The following is a 17,804-nucleotide window of genomic DNA, read 5'->3' as shown; positions in this document are numbered from 1 at the left end:
AAATAATACATTGGTTGTATGTTTGATTGAAAACTAAAATCTATTTTCAATATATTTAAACATTTATCATTCTGAAGGTTGGTGCAGAAGATGATTTTAGGGAAATCAATCACAAGCTCACCTTATTTTGGGGACGTTTCTTTTTTCTATACCAAACATGTACATTAAGTTTTTTAACCAGGAAGCATATTTCCACAGGGAAACTGGCACAGCTCATAAGGCACAAACAAACAGAGTATAGAAATGAAGGTATAACGACTGGATGAAGGTTCTCTATTGTGCTCGGACATGCATCTATGTACGGCTGTATTTTAGAAGGTAGGTCTTCTCAATCAGCACAGTCAGCACGTAGCTCCCCACCAGGGTCAGCACCACATGGCCGAGGAAAATGTACGTCTAATGAAGAGAGAAGATACAGTGCACTAAGTTAAAATAGTATATATACTGTATATAAAGAAAGAGCCAACTCTGCGTCAGCTGTGGGTTTTATGGATCAAAATGAAACGGACCACTTACAAAGTTTAAGTCTGTGTAGTGGATCAGGGTCTCTTGCAGGCCTGTATAGATTCTCATGAAAATAGGATGTGACAGGTAGCAGGCAAAACTGATGTTGGAAAGTGGAAGCCAGAAACCCAATGACAAGAAGCTCTTGATAAAACCTGGGGAATCAGAAATTTAAAATACATTCACATATTTGCTTTCATGAGTAAAATATCTCACTTAACACTTAACAAGAAATGTACAAACATGCTACAAATGAACACAGTTTGTTCTTGAATACTGTGCAAAAGCAAGCTAAATAATTTTATTTTTCATGTAATGTGTAATATGGGCTTAAAGGTCGGGTTGGTAATCATGGAGAAGCAGAGCAGGCTATACTTTGAAAAAATTGCAACGATAAATCCTACATCCTCCAATAGTCAAAGCCACGCCCCCAAAATGCATGAAAACATCACTAACTGACAACTGTCATTACTTTCATGCTTACTGCTGTAATGAATGGCACCCCAGACCCAGATTACTTTATTTAAAGATCGAATATCTCAATAACCAACAGTTTTTTGGACTCAGGACTCGGGTTTTGTTTACCTCCATAACCTTCCTCGCAGGCCACTATGATCCAGGTCACAGCCAAAGCCCAGAGGGATCTGTGCACTCCTTGATAGAAGGCATGTGGCAACGACAGAGAGGTTGGCTCCTCCTTTAGGACGTAGGCTAATCCAACCACCACAGCCAAAAGTGAAAGACAGCAGAACCAACCAAGTGCAGCCTGCCACTGCAGCAACAGTAAGATCACACACATATCAGCATTGTGACTTTTATTTGTATCTGATATTACAAACAAGCATATAATTTTTGTTGAAACAATGTGTGAGGTGCCTTTCAATATAATCATACGTTCTTACCTTGTGCTTTAGGACCGGATCTTTCTTTGTGGTCAAGTATATTCCAGTCAAGACCCCTATTAAATATGGCCCATATCTTGTGTAGGGTTTCATATAGTAATGTAAGCCATAATTCAAATTTAACCTACAAAAATTAACAAATAAGATATTTTTTTTAATTCAAAAGAAACAGATGGAATGGCTATTTAGCTTTTTCTCTCTTTTACATTGGATTCTACGGTAATGAAGTGTCAGTGTCAACAGACAGAATTATTAGATAGATTTGGTTCCTATTTGCATTCGCACTGGATCACAGTCTTACCCTGAAGATGGCTGGAAGACTGGCAGCTGCAGGAGCGCAGTCCCGATGGCACCAGAAGCAATGGTCATCAGCATCAGGCCTCCTGCCACAGCCGCAAACACACCTTTGTTCCTGATAAACACCAGATAGGATGGGTAGGATTACGTGTGAGTAACGCGGTGGCTGTTTTAAAACACTACTAATTAGAAATATATTTTGAAATTATATAAAAGCACAGTGGACATACAATTTGTAAAAATAGAGCAACGGTGGAGTGGTGGCATAACACTGGAAGTCAAGAGACAAGTACCATGCCCACGGGATGCACTGGAGAGAGAGAAGAAACAAATGTGCAAAATACAGTGGGTCAATAAACATACAAATACATTTCCAACAGACAGCCAGAGAAAGTTTGAAATTACTACCAGCTGTGAGGGTGTGAGGAGATTGCTAATCAACAGCACGTTCCCCCACCAGTAAGTCTTACAGTCCGCCCTTGTCTCAGTAATTTGGAACCAGAATGGCCCCCCCCGTACTAAAGAGTCGAGGCCGGTACTGAAACACAGGATGAACAGATGCAGTGGTTGAATCCTGTAATGACAGAAAGAAACAATTAAATCGACATTGGTTCTGAGATCACGTTTTAAATGAATGGCGTTGAGATTCTAATGAGAAAAAATTACTTCATGACACTGACAGATTTGCATGAGTTGATTGGGTAAATTGTTGAATACCCTTTACCTTTTAATCCTGTTGAAGAGGTAGCTGGCCACCATAGAGATGCTCAGTTTGCCATCAGCCCTGTTGATGGAGTTTAGCAGATACCTGGCACTGAGCAGACCCCTGAAACACAGATGCTGCCATTAAACTCACCCTTAACCCTTTTTCAGAGACATGGAGAATCAATAAGATCACAATAAATAAAGTGCAAACCTTCATAAACAAATGTCTCAGAAGAATCCTGAAAATCTACTGGCCAAACAAGGTCAGCAACAACGATCTGTGGACAAGAACAAAACAACCCCCAGCAGCAGACGAAATTGGACGAAGAAGATGGAGATGGATCGGGCACACATTACGCAAACCAGAGTCAAACACCACCAGACAGGCTCTGACCTGGAACCCTCAAGGAAAGAGAAGCAGAGGACGTCCTAAAAACACCTGGCGCCGGGACCTTCAGGCAGACACAAAGAGACTGGGAGGCACCTGGTCGCAGATAGAAAAGAACGCCAGCGACCGTGAACTCTGGAGGTCCCTTGTCGACGGCCTATACCCCAGCAGGGGTGCTACAGGCACTAACTAACTAACTAACCCTTTTTCAGATACATTAGATTGTAACAGCTTTCAGGCATGAACACCAGAATATAATATCCAGAAATGGTTCTTTTTCAGAACTCTGGTTTTTACATATGAGGAACGTAGCAGGAGATTGTCCGACACATTCACAACAACAGGAAAAATCGTAAATATTTGTGCACTCTTTAAGGTATTTTAAGTTATGTGTACTCTGCATGTTAGAAACGTCATCAACACACCCACCCACACCCACTCGGACATTTTCCTGGCCCTTTTAATTAAGGGGCTGACAGGGGAAATTCTGCCTCTAACCCGCTTGTCGATTCCACCACTGTCTTTACGCTTCTCCTCACCCCAGCACCAAAAAGCTGTCAACAGCCAGAAAACCAGGTCCAGCTCCTGCAATCACATGGAGAGGGTTGCTCTTAGCTGCTTTCTCCAAATGTTTCTTGTTATCTGCAACAGAGATGATACAATATAGGTACAATGATATGTGAGTAATGATGAGACTTCCAAACTGAAGGACCAATATCTCATACCTAGGAGGAACATGACAGAAAACTGGGTGGAGTGGCCACACATGATCCAGAACAGGCTGAGGACACGGATGCCGTTCAGGGAGGAGTAGCCCCCTCCTGTGATGGATGAGGAGGTGCTCAGGACACTTTGGCTGTTATTCTGAAGAGAAAGTGCCTCCAGGCCCTGGTTCACACAGCTTTGAGGAAAACACAGTGGTGTGTGGCTGGTGCTATCTACAAGGACAATATAAAAATAAAAAGAAGAAGCAATCTATAAATATAAAGATTTGGCTACTGCACCTTGAAATTATTATGGAAATGATCTTGCACATGAATTCCTTTTATATTTGGTTTAAAAATGTAACAGCTGTTCTGCTGTGGTTGTTTATATAAAGTTTATTTTAGTACAAAGTGTAGCTGTACAGTAGGGTTTTCAAAAGTAGCAATACTTTGATACTTTTTCAATAACTTGTGTTTAAAAATGATGCAATCTCCATGATTTCCCTTTTGATGGTATCGAAGAAAAGAACTGAAGCAAATTAACTGATCCTCAACCTTTGGCTCTTTTATAGTTTGTTGTGGCTTTTTTACAGTTGTTAGTGTAAATGTATATGTAAATGACCCTCACCTATTGTAACAACTTTTGGGTTGTGACAGAAAGAGTAGGGTCGCATATAAAAGCGGCCTAAGGGATTTTTCTTCGTCATTTGACTGACGATGAAGTGTTGTTTTTTATACAAGTCTTTGTTAAGTTTTGGTATCATTACAACCCTAGTTCAGTATCTATTTCCTTATCTGTTTTCTGTTGATCTTGCAGTCACGGCTTGGAACCAGTTCCTGTGAACTTACCCTTTTCCTCTAGGCTGCCACCGTTCCTTTCACTGCCAGAGGAGCCATTGCTCTTCAGGGTCCCATAAAGGTTGATGCCAGTGTTTACAGAGGATGATTCAAGAGACGGACTGACCTCCCTGTTCTTTTTCCACCTTATTATAGCAGTGAGCAGGGTGGCGGCAAGAGGTATCGCGACCATCACGGAACACACAAACCTGCAGGAGAAAAGTTGCCAGTATTTTAGATGGAGTGTAGTATCCCTCAGATGAAGTCCTACACATGTAAAGAAGCACTTCTCCAGTTCAATACTCATGGAAATAATTCAGTAGAGAGTAGACTGACAGGCAGGTGACATCAAATGCATCTGGGGAAACGGTGTTGGACAAACAATGGGTCATCAACAATGCCTGAGCGGTTTGATTGACCAGGATGGAAGGAAAAGGAGGAATTAGGGACGTCTGACCAATCTGAAGTCTCCCTGTTAAAAAAGTCAGGAGGTCCAGTTAACAAAATTTCACCAAATAAACTGAGTGAATCAAGACTTTTAGAATCACTGACCGTATAGCACCAGCATTTCCACATCCTCTTCCTTGCAGGAGTCAGGAACACAAATACCCACAAAATAGCGGACTGTTTCCTGGGTAAGTAAAAAACGGCAATTCAAATAGAAATCTCCCATCCTTGTAGCTAGATGCCAGGACAAGGTTTTATCTCTTAAAATGATGGTTCATATTGTTACCTGCTGAAGAAACACCTGGCAGTACTGTCCAGAGAAGGTGGAGCCATGGGAAGACTGACACTGCTCCCGCGATCCCGGCTGGTTGACATTACCTCCTTCAACATTGCTGCCCATCTTTCCAAACGCATCATACACTGATAATAAACACAAATACACCAACAATTATTTTGTATTCATTTTCTTTAACATTGCTAGATAGGGCTATTTTCAAAATTTCCCATGGTTTGTCAGGCATATTTGTTGGACTGATGTAAATTACAATTTGCTGCAGATTTAAAAATAAATCCAGATCCAGTGAATTCAAACTTTGATCTTAACAGAGTAAATCTTTCAAACTTATATAAAATCACAAACATGAACAGTTATTAGTTAAATTCAGTTTCATTTTATGATAAAAATGTCAATAATAATAATAACAAACAAAATAATAATAAGGAAGAGTAATTGAATAACTTTGTTTTCAGAACCTATTTCATGTATAAAAAGGCATCTAAAAGTCTCTTAAAAAGAAAAAGAAATAGGCAAAACATTATTAAAAATAAATATTAGATAGTCAAGAAGTAAATAAAATGACATATCTATCTAACTAGAATAATTAAGATTCTCTAACCACTGGCCTCATAATTTTACAGTTTTGTAGGACTGCATATATTTTTGTAATCTAAGAAAACCAGTGGGGAACTTTTCTTTTTGATGTGAATTTAAATCTATTGTCTCAAACTATCAGAAATCTCACATTGTCTTTTTTCATAATTAATACATTTCTTTAAAAAGGCAGCTTCACTTACTGTTGACAGCGTATTCCCGTGGTCTCTCCTGGTTTAGTTCCCAGAGGAAAGCGTTGATGTCCTCCTCACATTTTTTTGTCACATTCAATGCCTGTGTGGTTTCCAGCTGTAAACTAGACCTTGCAAACAGAAAGAACAACAAAAAACCCAGAGCCATTTTCAGGACTGAATGTAAATCTTAGTAGAGGAGAGTTTAAATACTATGGGAAGGAACACACCCTTTTTCCCTTTGGCAAAGGCAAACATCCCCACAGCGGCAGCAGCAGATGAGAAGAGCTGAAGTCTTATGATCAGTCGACATCAGATCGCCCTCTGTCAGGTTTCATAATTTATTGACACAAATAACAACCTTGTACACAAGCACCAGAAATGTCTAAAAACAGCAGCAGCAGCAAGCACTTTCTAACCCACAAACAATTCACAGACTGATTCTCACTTGCAGTTTTACAGCTTAAGACAGTTTGTCTTATTTTTGGAGTAGAAAAACTACTTTTCAAAACAGAGTGATGAAGCTGATGATGAGACCTGAAAGTCAAGCTGTAGATAGTTTTCACACAACTTCCAAAGGTATGTTGATTGCTTTATTTTTGTCACAGCCAGGTTTACATTCCTTCACATAAATACTGCTCTGTAATATCAACTTTCATTATGATTTCACAATAAACCACAAACTGAAGAAGCTTAAAGAGAAAATGTGAAAAATAGATGTGCTATGGCTCATTTTGGCAAATTTTTCCAGGGAATAGTTCACTGAATTTGATGAATATAATTATGAGAGTGTGTGATTTGGTGCACCTTGATTGAATTCAATCAATCAATCAATCAATCAAATTTATTTGTATAGCCCATATTCACAAATCCCAATTCGTCTCATAGCAAGAGTAAGAGTAAGGAAAAACTATGTTGGGCCAGAGCCCAGCGGATGACCCCAAGACACAGGTCAGAGGTTATCCAAAGAAAATCTAAACAAAGGCCTGTGTAAATCAAGGCCTTGTGGAACATTCTTATCCACCTGTGAGTACTTTTTCCTGGCAGTTTCGAGAAACCCCAGCAGGTTTCAAGGCCCCCGCAGGAACACGGAACCCCTGCTGGGTCTGAAGAGCCCACAGGGGGGGGGGGGGGGGGGCACCAGACACTGGAGCCGAGAGGAAAAAAGGGTTGTTAAACTTTCGGCGGGAAAACATCCTCCTGCAGGCTTAAGAATCTCCCCCTGGTGGTGGAAAATGTTCTGGGAATGCCTTGGAACCCCCGCTGAGTTCCAAGCCCCGCCCACTCAGATCCATTCCTGACACTCAATTGGCTTAAAGCCAGCATCATCCTATGACCAACTCCTCAAGGAGGAGGACCTCTCAGGTAATTTAAAAGCCCTTGCACCCCAAAAATCGCTGCCATTTCCTGCTCTCTGAAGACGTCAATAGACCGTTCCCGGTCTAGCTAGATGGTTTAGTTGCTAAAGGAGGCAATCGCCATTTTACCCTGCTCTGAAGACGTCAACAGACCCCTTCGCAGATGTTCCAGTTGCTAAAGGGGGGCAATTACAGACGTTTGTTTTATTTCCATTTTCTTTTATTTCTTTATTCAGTCGACGTTTTATTTTGATAGGACTTTTTGTTATTTTAACTTGAAGAGGCCGTGCACAGGAACTCGCTCGCCGGCCGAGCATCACAGACTTTTCTTTTCACGATCCCCACAGCTGCGACACAGCTGTTAATCCCTGCAGGACAAAGCATCATTCTGTCGCAGAAGAGACGAGGCCGAATTCCGTTCCACGAGCAAGACGAATTCGCTCCATATCCGGTCCCAGCACGAAGCCGCTGCAACAGATGAACCAGCGCTATCCAGCTCAAGCCATGACTTCTTCACCTAATTCCGGGGATTCGCTGACCACATGTACCCCGAGGAACACAACACGAGATTCACTGGACTTCCGGAAAATCTGCGCGCCACGCGCAAGCAACACCGCGGAGGTCACAGTAAGAGGCTTTATTGTCTGGGCAGAGACTAGTTTAAATACTTAGCGTGTCATGTTTATTTGAGTGTGTTTGTTTGTAGATCGCTGATCTGTTTTTAAGCCGTGTAACACGAGGAAACGATGCGTCACTTCCGGCTCCTTGTTTACATTGGCGAATGTTTTAAAGTGCCTCGCGCCGTGACAGAGAGCCTCCGGCAGCACTGTTATCGTCCGACTAAGTTTGCAGAGACCTAACCTGTTAAAAGATCGGTGCACAACTCTAATTTGTGTACTGAGTGGTGAAGTCACTGTAGCTGGTCTCAGACGATGTTTTTGATGTCTCTCTCTCTTTCTCTCTCTCTCTTTTCTCCTAAACCTGTTTTTACACACGTCCCGACCTACACTTACCTATTTCATGTTACATAGAAAATTCTAGATTTAAAGAGCCTTAATACATCTCGACGCCATTCGGCGCCAGAACCATGAGATAAGAAATCTCTTTGTCTAAAGTTCCTTTGTGTAACAGGCGACCAACCGCCATCTTGTTTTCGACCTCATGTCGTCACCGGGGTCATAAACCTCCATCTTGAAAGTACGTGAACGTAACATCTTGATCCTGGCCAGACTACGTCACTACGTGATCTCGTCATTACGCCATAGCCACTCCCTTTACTCTTTAGACACATACACCCACACACACACACAGAGACACAGACAGGCAGACACACACGACCACACACACACACACCAGTAGATACTCAGTATTACATGTGTGACCATTGTGATAAGTGCTGCTGCTGCTGTTGCCTTCTTTGAAATATTGGAATTTGTTAAATGAAGAATCATTGAAATAACATTAACTTTATTTCCCCTTTTGAATAAATACTTTTGTAATTAAAGTATTTGTATTTCTGTGATTATTTGTACATGTGTATGTGAATGCAGCTGGATTACTATAGCCTGTGCTCGAACTTAAAACCCTTCATTGTTTATTATATAATCAGTAATATTAAATATTGAGATTATTAATTTAACTTTTATCACTTGAGACTGATAACTATAGTTTGACTAGTTGGTCCCTGTAACCAGGGTGGTGCCCCGCAACGATAAGCATTAATTACTAGGGATGCACCGATATATCAGCCGAACATCGGTAGCGGCCGATATTCGCCTCGTTTACTGATATCGGCTTATCGGTAATAAACTTGACTTTCACCGATATCATTGGCCGATGTTCATATTTGTGGTAAACCCGCTGGGCACGTGCCGCGGCTGGGGGAGCAGTCGCTCCGTCGCCCTCCTCTCCGCGCCGCCGGAGGCTCAGTGTGCGGCACCGGGAGGTCCTCATCCGGTGGCACCTCACGGCGCCGGCGCGGAAGGCGGGGAGGGGACTGGGTACGCGGTCAGCGGCGGCCACTCTGGACGCGTGTCGGGCCCTTCTCGCGGATCACCTCAGCTACGGCGACCGCTGGGGGAACCCTCCGGCTGGCGCCTAGCAGCTGACTGAGAACTGGTGGGACCAGGGGAATCCGACTGTTTAATTAAAACAAGCATCGCGAAGGGCCACGGTGGGTGTTGACGTGATGTGATTTCTGCCCGACACTAAAAACAGGTAAAACTGAGGAGGGCTTGTTAAGTTATCTTGACTCAAGCAGTGTAACTTGGTGTAAAAAGTATGAGCGTAGCGTCTGTTTAAGTACTTTATTCTCATGTGCATCGGCTCTATTCATCCGTCTCATGCACAGGTAACAAGGGAATTGACAACATACATCATACACAGAGAAGCCGTAACACATCTAATAAACGGGCAATACTGCTACCGTAAATCAATGAGGAGAGCGTTCTCTATAATGCTACTTTAACAGGGCTGTTTTAGACAGGGTAAAAGGTGCTGTTTTAAATTATCCTTGTGGTATTTTGACAAAAATATGTTACAGACATTTCATTAAGATCCCAAGGAACCATTTCAACTTGCGGTAAAATGGGCCTAATATGTCTCTGTTAAATAAAGTTTAGTTAAATCAGAGATTGTTTCATAAATCTGATTCAATTTGTGCTCATTAAAAGATAAGAGTGATGAATAGTGCTTTTTAAATAATGATTTAATTATTTTTCTGGCACAAAAGGGTGAATGAATAACAACAAAAAGAAAATAAACAAATATCGGTATCGGCTATCGGCCAGATTGTTATTTTAAATATCGGTATCGGTATCGGCCAAGAATTTCCATATCGGTGCATCCCTATTAATTACAGATTGTTTCATTCTTAATTGATAATTTTATTGTTTTCATTAATTATTTAACCATTATTAATTGATAACTGTATAATTTCTAATTAATTATTTTACTATTCTTAATTACTAGCTTTATCATTTTTAATTATTTTTAATAAATAATTTCTATTTTAATAATCATTTCTCATGATTATTAATAATTAGCCAACGTCAAATCTACTACTACTATTGCACAACAACTACTAAAAACCCTTTTAACGGGGTAAAAGTTCGTAGAAACCTCAGAGAGAGCCACATGTGAGGGATCCCTCCCCCAGGACGGACAGAAGTGCAATACACCGCGTTCCACATTATTATGCAAATTGGATTTAAGGGTCATAAACATTCATTTTTTAGTTTTTGAATTAAAATCATGGATGGTATTGTGTCTCAGGGCTATTTGGATGATTGAAATCAATCTCAGACACCTGTGATAATTAGTTTTCCAGGTGAGCCCAATCAAAGGAAAACTACTTAAGAAGGATGTTCCACATTATTAAGCAAGCTACATGTTTCAGGCAAAATGGGAAAGAAAAAGGATCTCTCTGCTGCTGAAAAGCAGCAAATAGTGCAATACCTTGGTCAAGGTATCACAACATTGGATATTTCCAAAAGAATTGCGCGTGATCATCGGACGGTGAAGAAATTTGTCACTGATTCACAGCTGTTGGGACATGGTTTTTGTGCAAACCACAGGCCTCCCTTCAGTCAAACTTGAAATAAGGGAGCCGCATGTTCTGGAGTGAACTCAGTCTCCCAGAGTGCCACATGTTCCCTTTGTCTTAAGACAGTCAAGGAACTCAGTCTCCCAGAGGATGTAACAGGATGCTGCATGTCCTGGGATTTGGGCAATATCACACAAAGGTGTCAAGAACCTGGGGGGTCACTCCTATTGGTCACTCTGGTCCAAGACCTGTGAGGTCACCGGGGCCAATATAAGGAGACGTCTGCCTACAATCTCTCTCTTCTTCCATCACGCCGAGGGCGGAAGGCTGTCTCTCTCTATCCAACCCACAACCGGAGGTCAGAGGTGCAGCTCCCAGCTCACCCCTCTCAAGGAAATCTCCTCGCCCTTCAAGCTCTACAAAACTCCTCGTAGCGACGCGATGTCCTGCAGGAAAACTTCAACCAGCATCTGAGCACACGGCTCGACAGAATCGCGAATGCAGAACTCTACGACCACCAACCCAGGAGACGTCACAGAACTGCAACTGGACTGCAACTTCTTTTCCCCTTTCCCTCGGACTGGTAACATAATCTGGGCTTAATAATTATACTACGCTAAGCAAGACTGTTTATTTGATCGGTGTGTGTTTATAAGTTTGATATGTGTTGTGATATTGTGGCAACAAGTTATTTGAAAGTAATTGTTAGTTAGGCCCTTCATAGGCCTCCTTTGTAGGTCTCTCTGACTCTTGCATTATCTGATTAACATCTACACAGACACACGCATAGTCTCCACCTAATTAAACCTACCCCCATAAAGCAACATCAGAAGAAGGGGGGGGGGCTCTTATCTTAGGGACCATTTTTAAAGCATGCTAATTTACATTCACACACACACACACACACACCTCCTTGTTAGTTAGTTTGATTGTTTAGTAATTTGTGTTTTTATACTTTATTATGTTCATAATAAATGTTCTTCTTTCACAAATGTTCTGTCATTAATATTGCATAAGTGAATCTTGCCAACTGTTACACTGTTAAGAACTCCATAAACCTTCATTGTTCATTATATAATCTTTAATGGTAAAATATTGAGATTTCTAATTGAACTAGATCTAAATGAGACTGATCTTAATCAATAAATTGGCTATCTTTTCCCTTCTATGAAGGGTGGTGCCCCGCGAGAACTTTAACCAATTAAAGTTATGATTTAATATTAATACTTTAAATATTAATGTTTTACATTTTATTTTGATAACCAAATTTATTGAGTGCCTAAAGGCACACCATTCTATGGTAACACTTTTTACGTACTATTGCACAACACAGCACAAGCGGGTTCGTTCAGACAAAGGCAAAATAAGGAAGATTTCTTTCAAACAAATGCGTAGGGTTAAGTGAGCAGCCACTAAAATGCCATTGAATATCAGCAAACAGGTGTTTGAAGCCGCTGGTGCCTCTGGAGTCTCGCGAACTTCAAGATGTAGGATGCTCAAGAGGTTTGCAAGTGTCCTTAAACCTGTTATTCGCCACCCCTAAACCAAGCTCACAAGCAAAAAAGGTTGCAGTGGGCTCAGGACTACATGAAGACTAACTTCCAAACTGTTTTGTTTACGGATGAGTGCCGTGCAACCCTTGATGGTCCTGATGGATGGAGTAGAGGATGGTTGGTGATTGGCCACCATGTCCCAACAAGGCTGAGACGTCAACGAGGAGGTGGCGGAGTCATGTTTTGGGCCGGAATCTTGGGGAGAGAGCTGGTAGGCCCCTTCAGGGTCCCTGACGGTGTGAAAATGACCTCGGCAAAGTACGTAGAGTTTCTGACTGACCACTTTCTTCCGTGGTACAAAAAGAAGAACCGTGCCTTCCGAAGCAAAATCATATTCATGCATGACAATGCACCATCTCATGCTGCAAAGAATACCTCTGGGGCATTGGCTGCTATGGGCATAAAAGGAGAGAAACTCATGGTGTGGCCCCCATCTTCCCCTGACCTTAACCCTGTTGAGAACTTTTGGAGCATCATCAAGCAAAATATCTATGTGGGTGGAAGGCAGTTCACATCCAAGCAGGTGCTCTGGGAGGCTATTATGGCATCCTGCAAAGACATTAAAGCAGAAACTATCAAAGAACTCACAAGTTCAATGGATGCAAGAATTGTGAAGGTGATATCAGAGAAGGGGTCCTATGTTAACATGTAACTTGACCTGTTAAGATGATTTTGATTAAAACTTTTATTGATTTCAGTAAATATGACCTCTTAATGCTGCACATTCAACAAATGACAATTTTTAGTTCTTTACAACCTATAAAATATCTTGAAACTTTGAAACTCAGAAACTCTGCATAATAATTTGGAACACTGCATTTTGAGTTTTTTATTTTTGAAAAAAATACTGTTATCATTGGGAGGTTTGTTCAATAAAATTTGAATTATACTCTAACAGTTGATGACTTGAAAATTATACTGACTGGCTGTGCATTACTATTTAGGAAAATCTCAGCAAAGTGTAATTTGCATAATAATGTGGAACGCGGTGTAGATGTCCGGTGTAGGAAAACATCATCAAGATATAGGTTTCAGCAGCAATGATGAGGGTAAACATCTTGAAGGATAACTTCAATATGATATGTCAAGCAGTCCTGCTGCAATCATAGTCTATGGTCAGCAGCCAGCAAGATCATGATCCGCCATCCAGATCGGACGCCACTATAGTACACAATCATTGTCCACTGCCGCTTATTAGGATCAATCATCAGCCGCTGCCTCGGTTGTGGTCCAACACCATTATATGATGCCAGCGTGACACAGGATCCGCCATTACCACAGGAACTGAAAGATTTATACTGGGTTAAATCCATCTATTTTCCTAATTTTCATAGTATGTGTGTTTTATATATAAAAGATAATAACTTGACTAGGTTGTGTGGGGGTGCAGCTGAAGGTAGGATTCTACGGTGGCCCTGAGAGCTCAACAAACAACAACTTAAGAAAACACATGCAAGTTGACAAAACACAAGCAATGTAAGAAAACTTCTATATCAATTTCACAACACACCACAACACATTACAGAAACGCGGAGCAAATAGACAAACGCAAAGCAAAAAGAAAAATGCGCAGCAAATAGACAAACGCGCTGCAAATAGAGAAATGCGCAGCAAATAGACAAACGCGCTGCAAGTAGAGGAGAAAACCAACGGAAGTGTTTCCAGAGGACAGCTAAAAGTGATGGACACTGCTGCCACAAAAACGTCCAATACATCGTACAAATTCTGTTCCACACAGGGATCGGCCACTCGCAGCTCTGGAGCCGAATGCGGCTCTTCAGCCCCTCTGCAGTGGCTGTACAGTACAGTGTTGTTCATATGTTTCGCGAACGCTGAACTTAACGAATCAGTTTTCATATTATTGACGTGAACGTAGCGATGAACATGAGTGAACGTCACATTAATTTTTTTAATTATCATCGTATCAGGCCACCATGAAATACCAGGAGCGGGCAAGTGTGTGTGTGTGTGTGTGTGTGTGTGTGTTTGTGTGTCCCGGCGCTCCGACCCCGCCCACTCGCTTGGAGAGAACCACAGTGAGCTCTGAGCAGCAAGATGGTCCGATCTAGAGACATGCCGTCTTCTCCTGTTAAACTGAATAAACAGCGCTGACAAGCAAGCCCCTGTTTGTGAGGCAATGTATTGTCCATAGTGTGCAGGGGTACGAAACCTTTACTATCAAAAGGGCGAGTGGGCGCGGTCGGAGCCCCGGGACCCGGGACCTATATACAGTCTATGTCCGGGACCTGAGCGCTCGCTACACACACATTAACGTAAACTCACGTTCATCGTTACGTTCAGGTTAATAATATGAAAACTGATTCGTTAAGTTTAGCGTTCGCGAAACATATGCACAACACTGTACTGTACAGCCACTGCAGAGGGGCTGAAGAGCCGCGATTGGCTCCAGAGCCGCGGGTGGCCGACCCCTGTGTGGAACCAAATTTGTATGGTGTATTGGACGTTTTTGTGTCTCCTGTGGCAGCCGTGTCCATCACTTTTAGCTGTCCTCTGGAAACACTTCCGTTGTGTTTACTCCTCTATTTGCAGCGCGTTTGTCTATTTGCAGTGCGTTTGTCTATTTGCAGCGCGTTTTTTCTATTTGCAGGGCGTTTGTCTATCTGCTGCTCGTTTCTGTAATGTGTTGTGTTGTGTTGTGAAATTGATGAAGATGTTTTCTTACTTTGCTTGTGTTTTTTCAACGTCATGTGTTTTCTTAAGTTGCTGTTCATTGAGCTCTCAGGGCCACCGTAGGATTCATCTTTGAATAATTGTCCTAAGATTTTGATGTTCCATGTAATTGCAGCTCCAATCTAAAGGAGAGATTGAGTTTCACTTCAAGGTGCTTTAGAAGGAGACAAAGACCTCTGTTTTGCCAGGAAAAGGCTCAGACAGAAAAATGTGTAATCCGGGAAAATAAACAAAGTCGAAGTTAAGTTACAATTACATTTCATTTAGCTGACGCCTTTATCAAAAGCGACTTACAATAAGTGCATTCCACCCCGAGGGTACAGACCAAGGATGACAAGAATTAAGAAAGTATAATTTCTTCAAAATAAAGCAAAACTACAAAGTGCTATAAGTAAGTGCCATTTAAGTGCTACTAAATGGTTAGTTAAAAAAAAAAAAAATGTATTCAAGGTATAGTCGGATCGAATTGAGGACCTCGGCTCGATGTGGCGTGTCCTCTGAGGAACCTAAATCTCCATGTTGAACATTTATTCTTGAAGACATTCAATGGACATTAGCAGCATTAAGATTTTGGATCACTGCTGACTGTATGAGGATTAGTCCCATATTACACTAATATATCCATACATCATCTAATCCAAGTGAAAAACTACCATGGAAACTGTTTAAAATAAAAAGCTCCTCTATAAAAAGGTCTATTCAAGGCCTATAAAGTATCTTGTTCCGTTTACTTAAAGACACTGACTTCAACATTTATTACATATTTCTGTGAGTATATTGTATACATGATGTAGTATTTATTGTGTACATTATATACAGCATAATCACCAATGTATGTTGTTTGCAATGTTAAAAAGTGAGTTCTTCTCACTTCTCAGCTGCACTCATTCTCTTAGACTTGATAAAGGCCATTCCATGTGTCCTCATGAGAGTGGTTAGGTTTCCCTCAGTTTCAAACATCTTCACACACACTTTGCATTTGGTGTTGGGTTTCCCATCATTGTTCTCGTCCGTAGTGTCCAGCTTGTTCTCCCTCTGATTCTCATCATCATCCCTGGTCCGTCCGTTGCATCGGGCGAGGCCGTGCGGCTCCTTCAGCCGATGAACGATGAAGAGGTGTCGGGACAGTGATCGGTTGGAGGTGTAGCACAGGCCGCACTCCTGACACTTGTAGGACGAGCCATTGGACTTGTGCTGAGGAATGTGTTTGTGGAAAGCGGCGATGTCCTCTGAGGTGAAGCCACAAACCACACACTTGTGAACTTTGGGGATGTTCACTTTGAGCCTTTTCAGAAGCTGTGAGTCTGATCCCCTGGGGCCGGTATTTCAAAACTTGTAATCCAGATCAGAATGATCCGGATAACCAAATCCCCCTGTCCTCAGCCACGGATCAACCTGATCTATCCCGGTATTTCAAAACTTTGCTGGATTGGATCAGAGTGATCCTGATACCGGCAGATTGGGATGTCCAAATCCGTCCCGCCCCCTGGATCACAGACAGGAAACAGGAAATGGAGCCAACATTTTACAGAAAAAGGAGAAGCTAGCTCAACTATTGTCTCTGAATTAAAGTATAATCTTAGCCAGTGTTGATGCGTCCTCAGACTAGATGAAAGGCAATCATTATGTTGAGTTAACCAATTATGTAAATCAGCACAAAGTTGAAAGAAGAGCTCGGCGATCTCTAATTAAGCAGAGTTCGCGCTAATGCGAGCTAACGCTGCTCCATTGACTCCTGTGTTAAGGAGCTAACAAGCTAGTAAATAGGCTAGCGTCTGTATGTCGCGGTCCACAGTCCATTTGAATGCATTCACTCGCAAGGCATTGTGTGTAGATTTTAAAATGTGTTGTACATATCTTTTTAGAAAACGGTTGTTAACAAAGGGGACAACCCTAAAACCTTAATATTAGATTTTCTTTACAGATGTCTGTGGGAAGAGACTTGCACAGACTTGCTCCAAATGGCATTACTTTTTGAGCTTTGGCTATGAAAATTAAGTGTGTGTGCTGAATGCATGTGAATAAAAACATTTGACAGAGTTTCAGTGGAGGCCTTTATCAGTGGGTAACTTAACAAAAAAAAACTGTTACTTAAATAAGGCATTCATATTCAAACTTAAACATACAAATCGAAGTTTTGTTAAACAAAAGCACCAGACCTTATCAATGAGGATCAAGAGAAATACAAATTAACCATGGCATTTTGAACTGCTCTTCCTGCTGGTTCATCTGCTTGATGTGGTGGTGGTGGTGGCTGCAGCTGTGGTACTTCTGCCTCAAGTGGTGGTCTGTCCAGGATGTCTTCATTCAGAGGAACTCTTCTCAATTGGGCAATGTTATGAAGAACAATGCAGGCAGATATTATATTGCAGGCCTGCTTCGGCTCCACACGAAGATAGTTCAGGCAGGCAAATCTGCGTTTTAAAACACCATTGATACGCTCAATTGTTCCCCTTGTTGCGCTGTGTGCATTGTTATACCTCTGCTGTGGGTCACATGTGACAGTAGCAAAGGGGGTCATAAGCCACCGTAGAAGTGGGTAGCCACTGTCACCCAGGAGGATACCATCCGGCGCAGTTTGTTGCAGTCTTCTGTAGAGATGACTTTCTCTTAGAATCCGTGCATCACGTACAGAACCAGGCCATCTCACAACACAGTTGGTTATTTTAAGGTCAGCATTCCCTAGATAACGTAGGGCAATAAGCACCTGCTCCTCCACAGGTAAGGCATGACTCCTTCTTGTAGGACGTTGAAGATGTGGGCGAAGAATTTCACATATATACAAAATATCTTCTCTTCGAAATCTATACCG

The 17,804-nt window shown here is 41.7% G+C and overlaps 1 protein-coding gene across 1 annotated transcript; it reads right to left on the bottom strand.

Annotated features, from left to right (window-relative positions):
* Positions 1 to 294: 294 nt before the first annotated feature.
* LOC128425144 (O-acyltransferase like protein-like) lies at positions 295 to 6,015 on the bottom strand. The gene is made up of 15 exons (XM_053411664.1): positions 5,859 to 6,015; positions 5,071 to 5,204; positions 4,890 to 4,968; positions 4,674 to 4,809; positions 4,350 to 4,546; positions 3,522 to 3,734; positions 3,336 to 3,438; positions 2,428 to 2,529; positions 2,112 to 2,277; positions 1,934 to 2,013; positions 1,708 to 1,818; positions 1,407 to 1,530; positions 1,090 to 1,276; positions 517 to 659; positions 295 to 396 (listed from the first exon to the last, which is right to left on the bottom strand). The coding sequence occupies exons 1-15, from the start codon at positions 6,013 to 6,015 to the stop codon at positions 295 to 297; spliced, it is 2,034 nt and encodes a 677-aa protein (XP_053267639.1).
* Between the last annotated feature and the right edge of the window lie 11,789 nt (positions 6,016 to 17,804).

This window comes from Pleuronectes platessa, chromosome 19 (genome assembly GCF_947347685.1).
Source record: "Pleuronectes platessa chromosome 19, fPlePla1.1, whole genome shotgun sequence".
Lineage (NCBI taxonomy): Eukaryota > Metazoa > Chordata > Actinopteri > Pleuronectiformes > Pleuronectidae > Pleuronectes > Pleuronectes platessa.
This window is presented reverse-complemented; position numbering and strand designations above follow the sequence as displayed.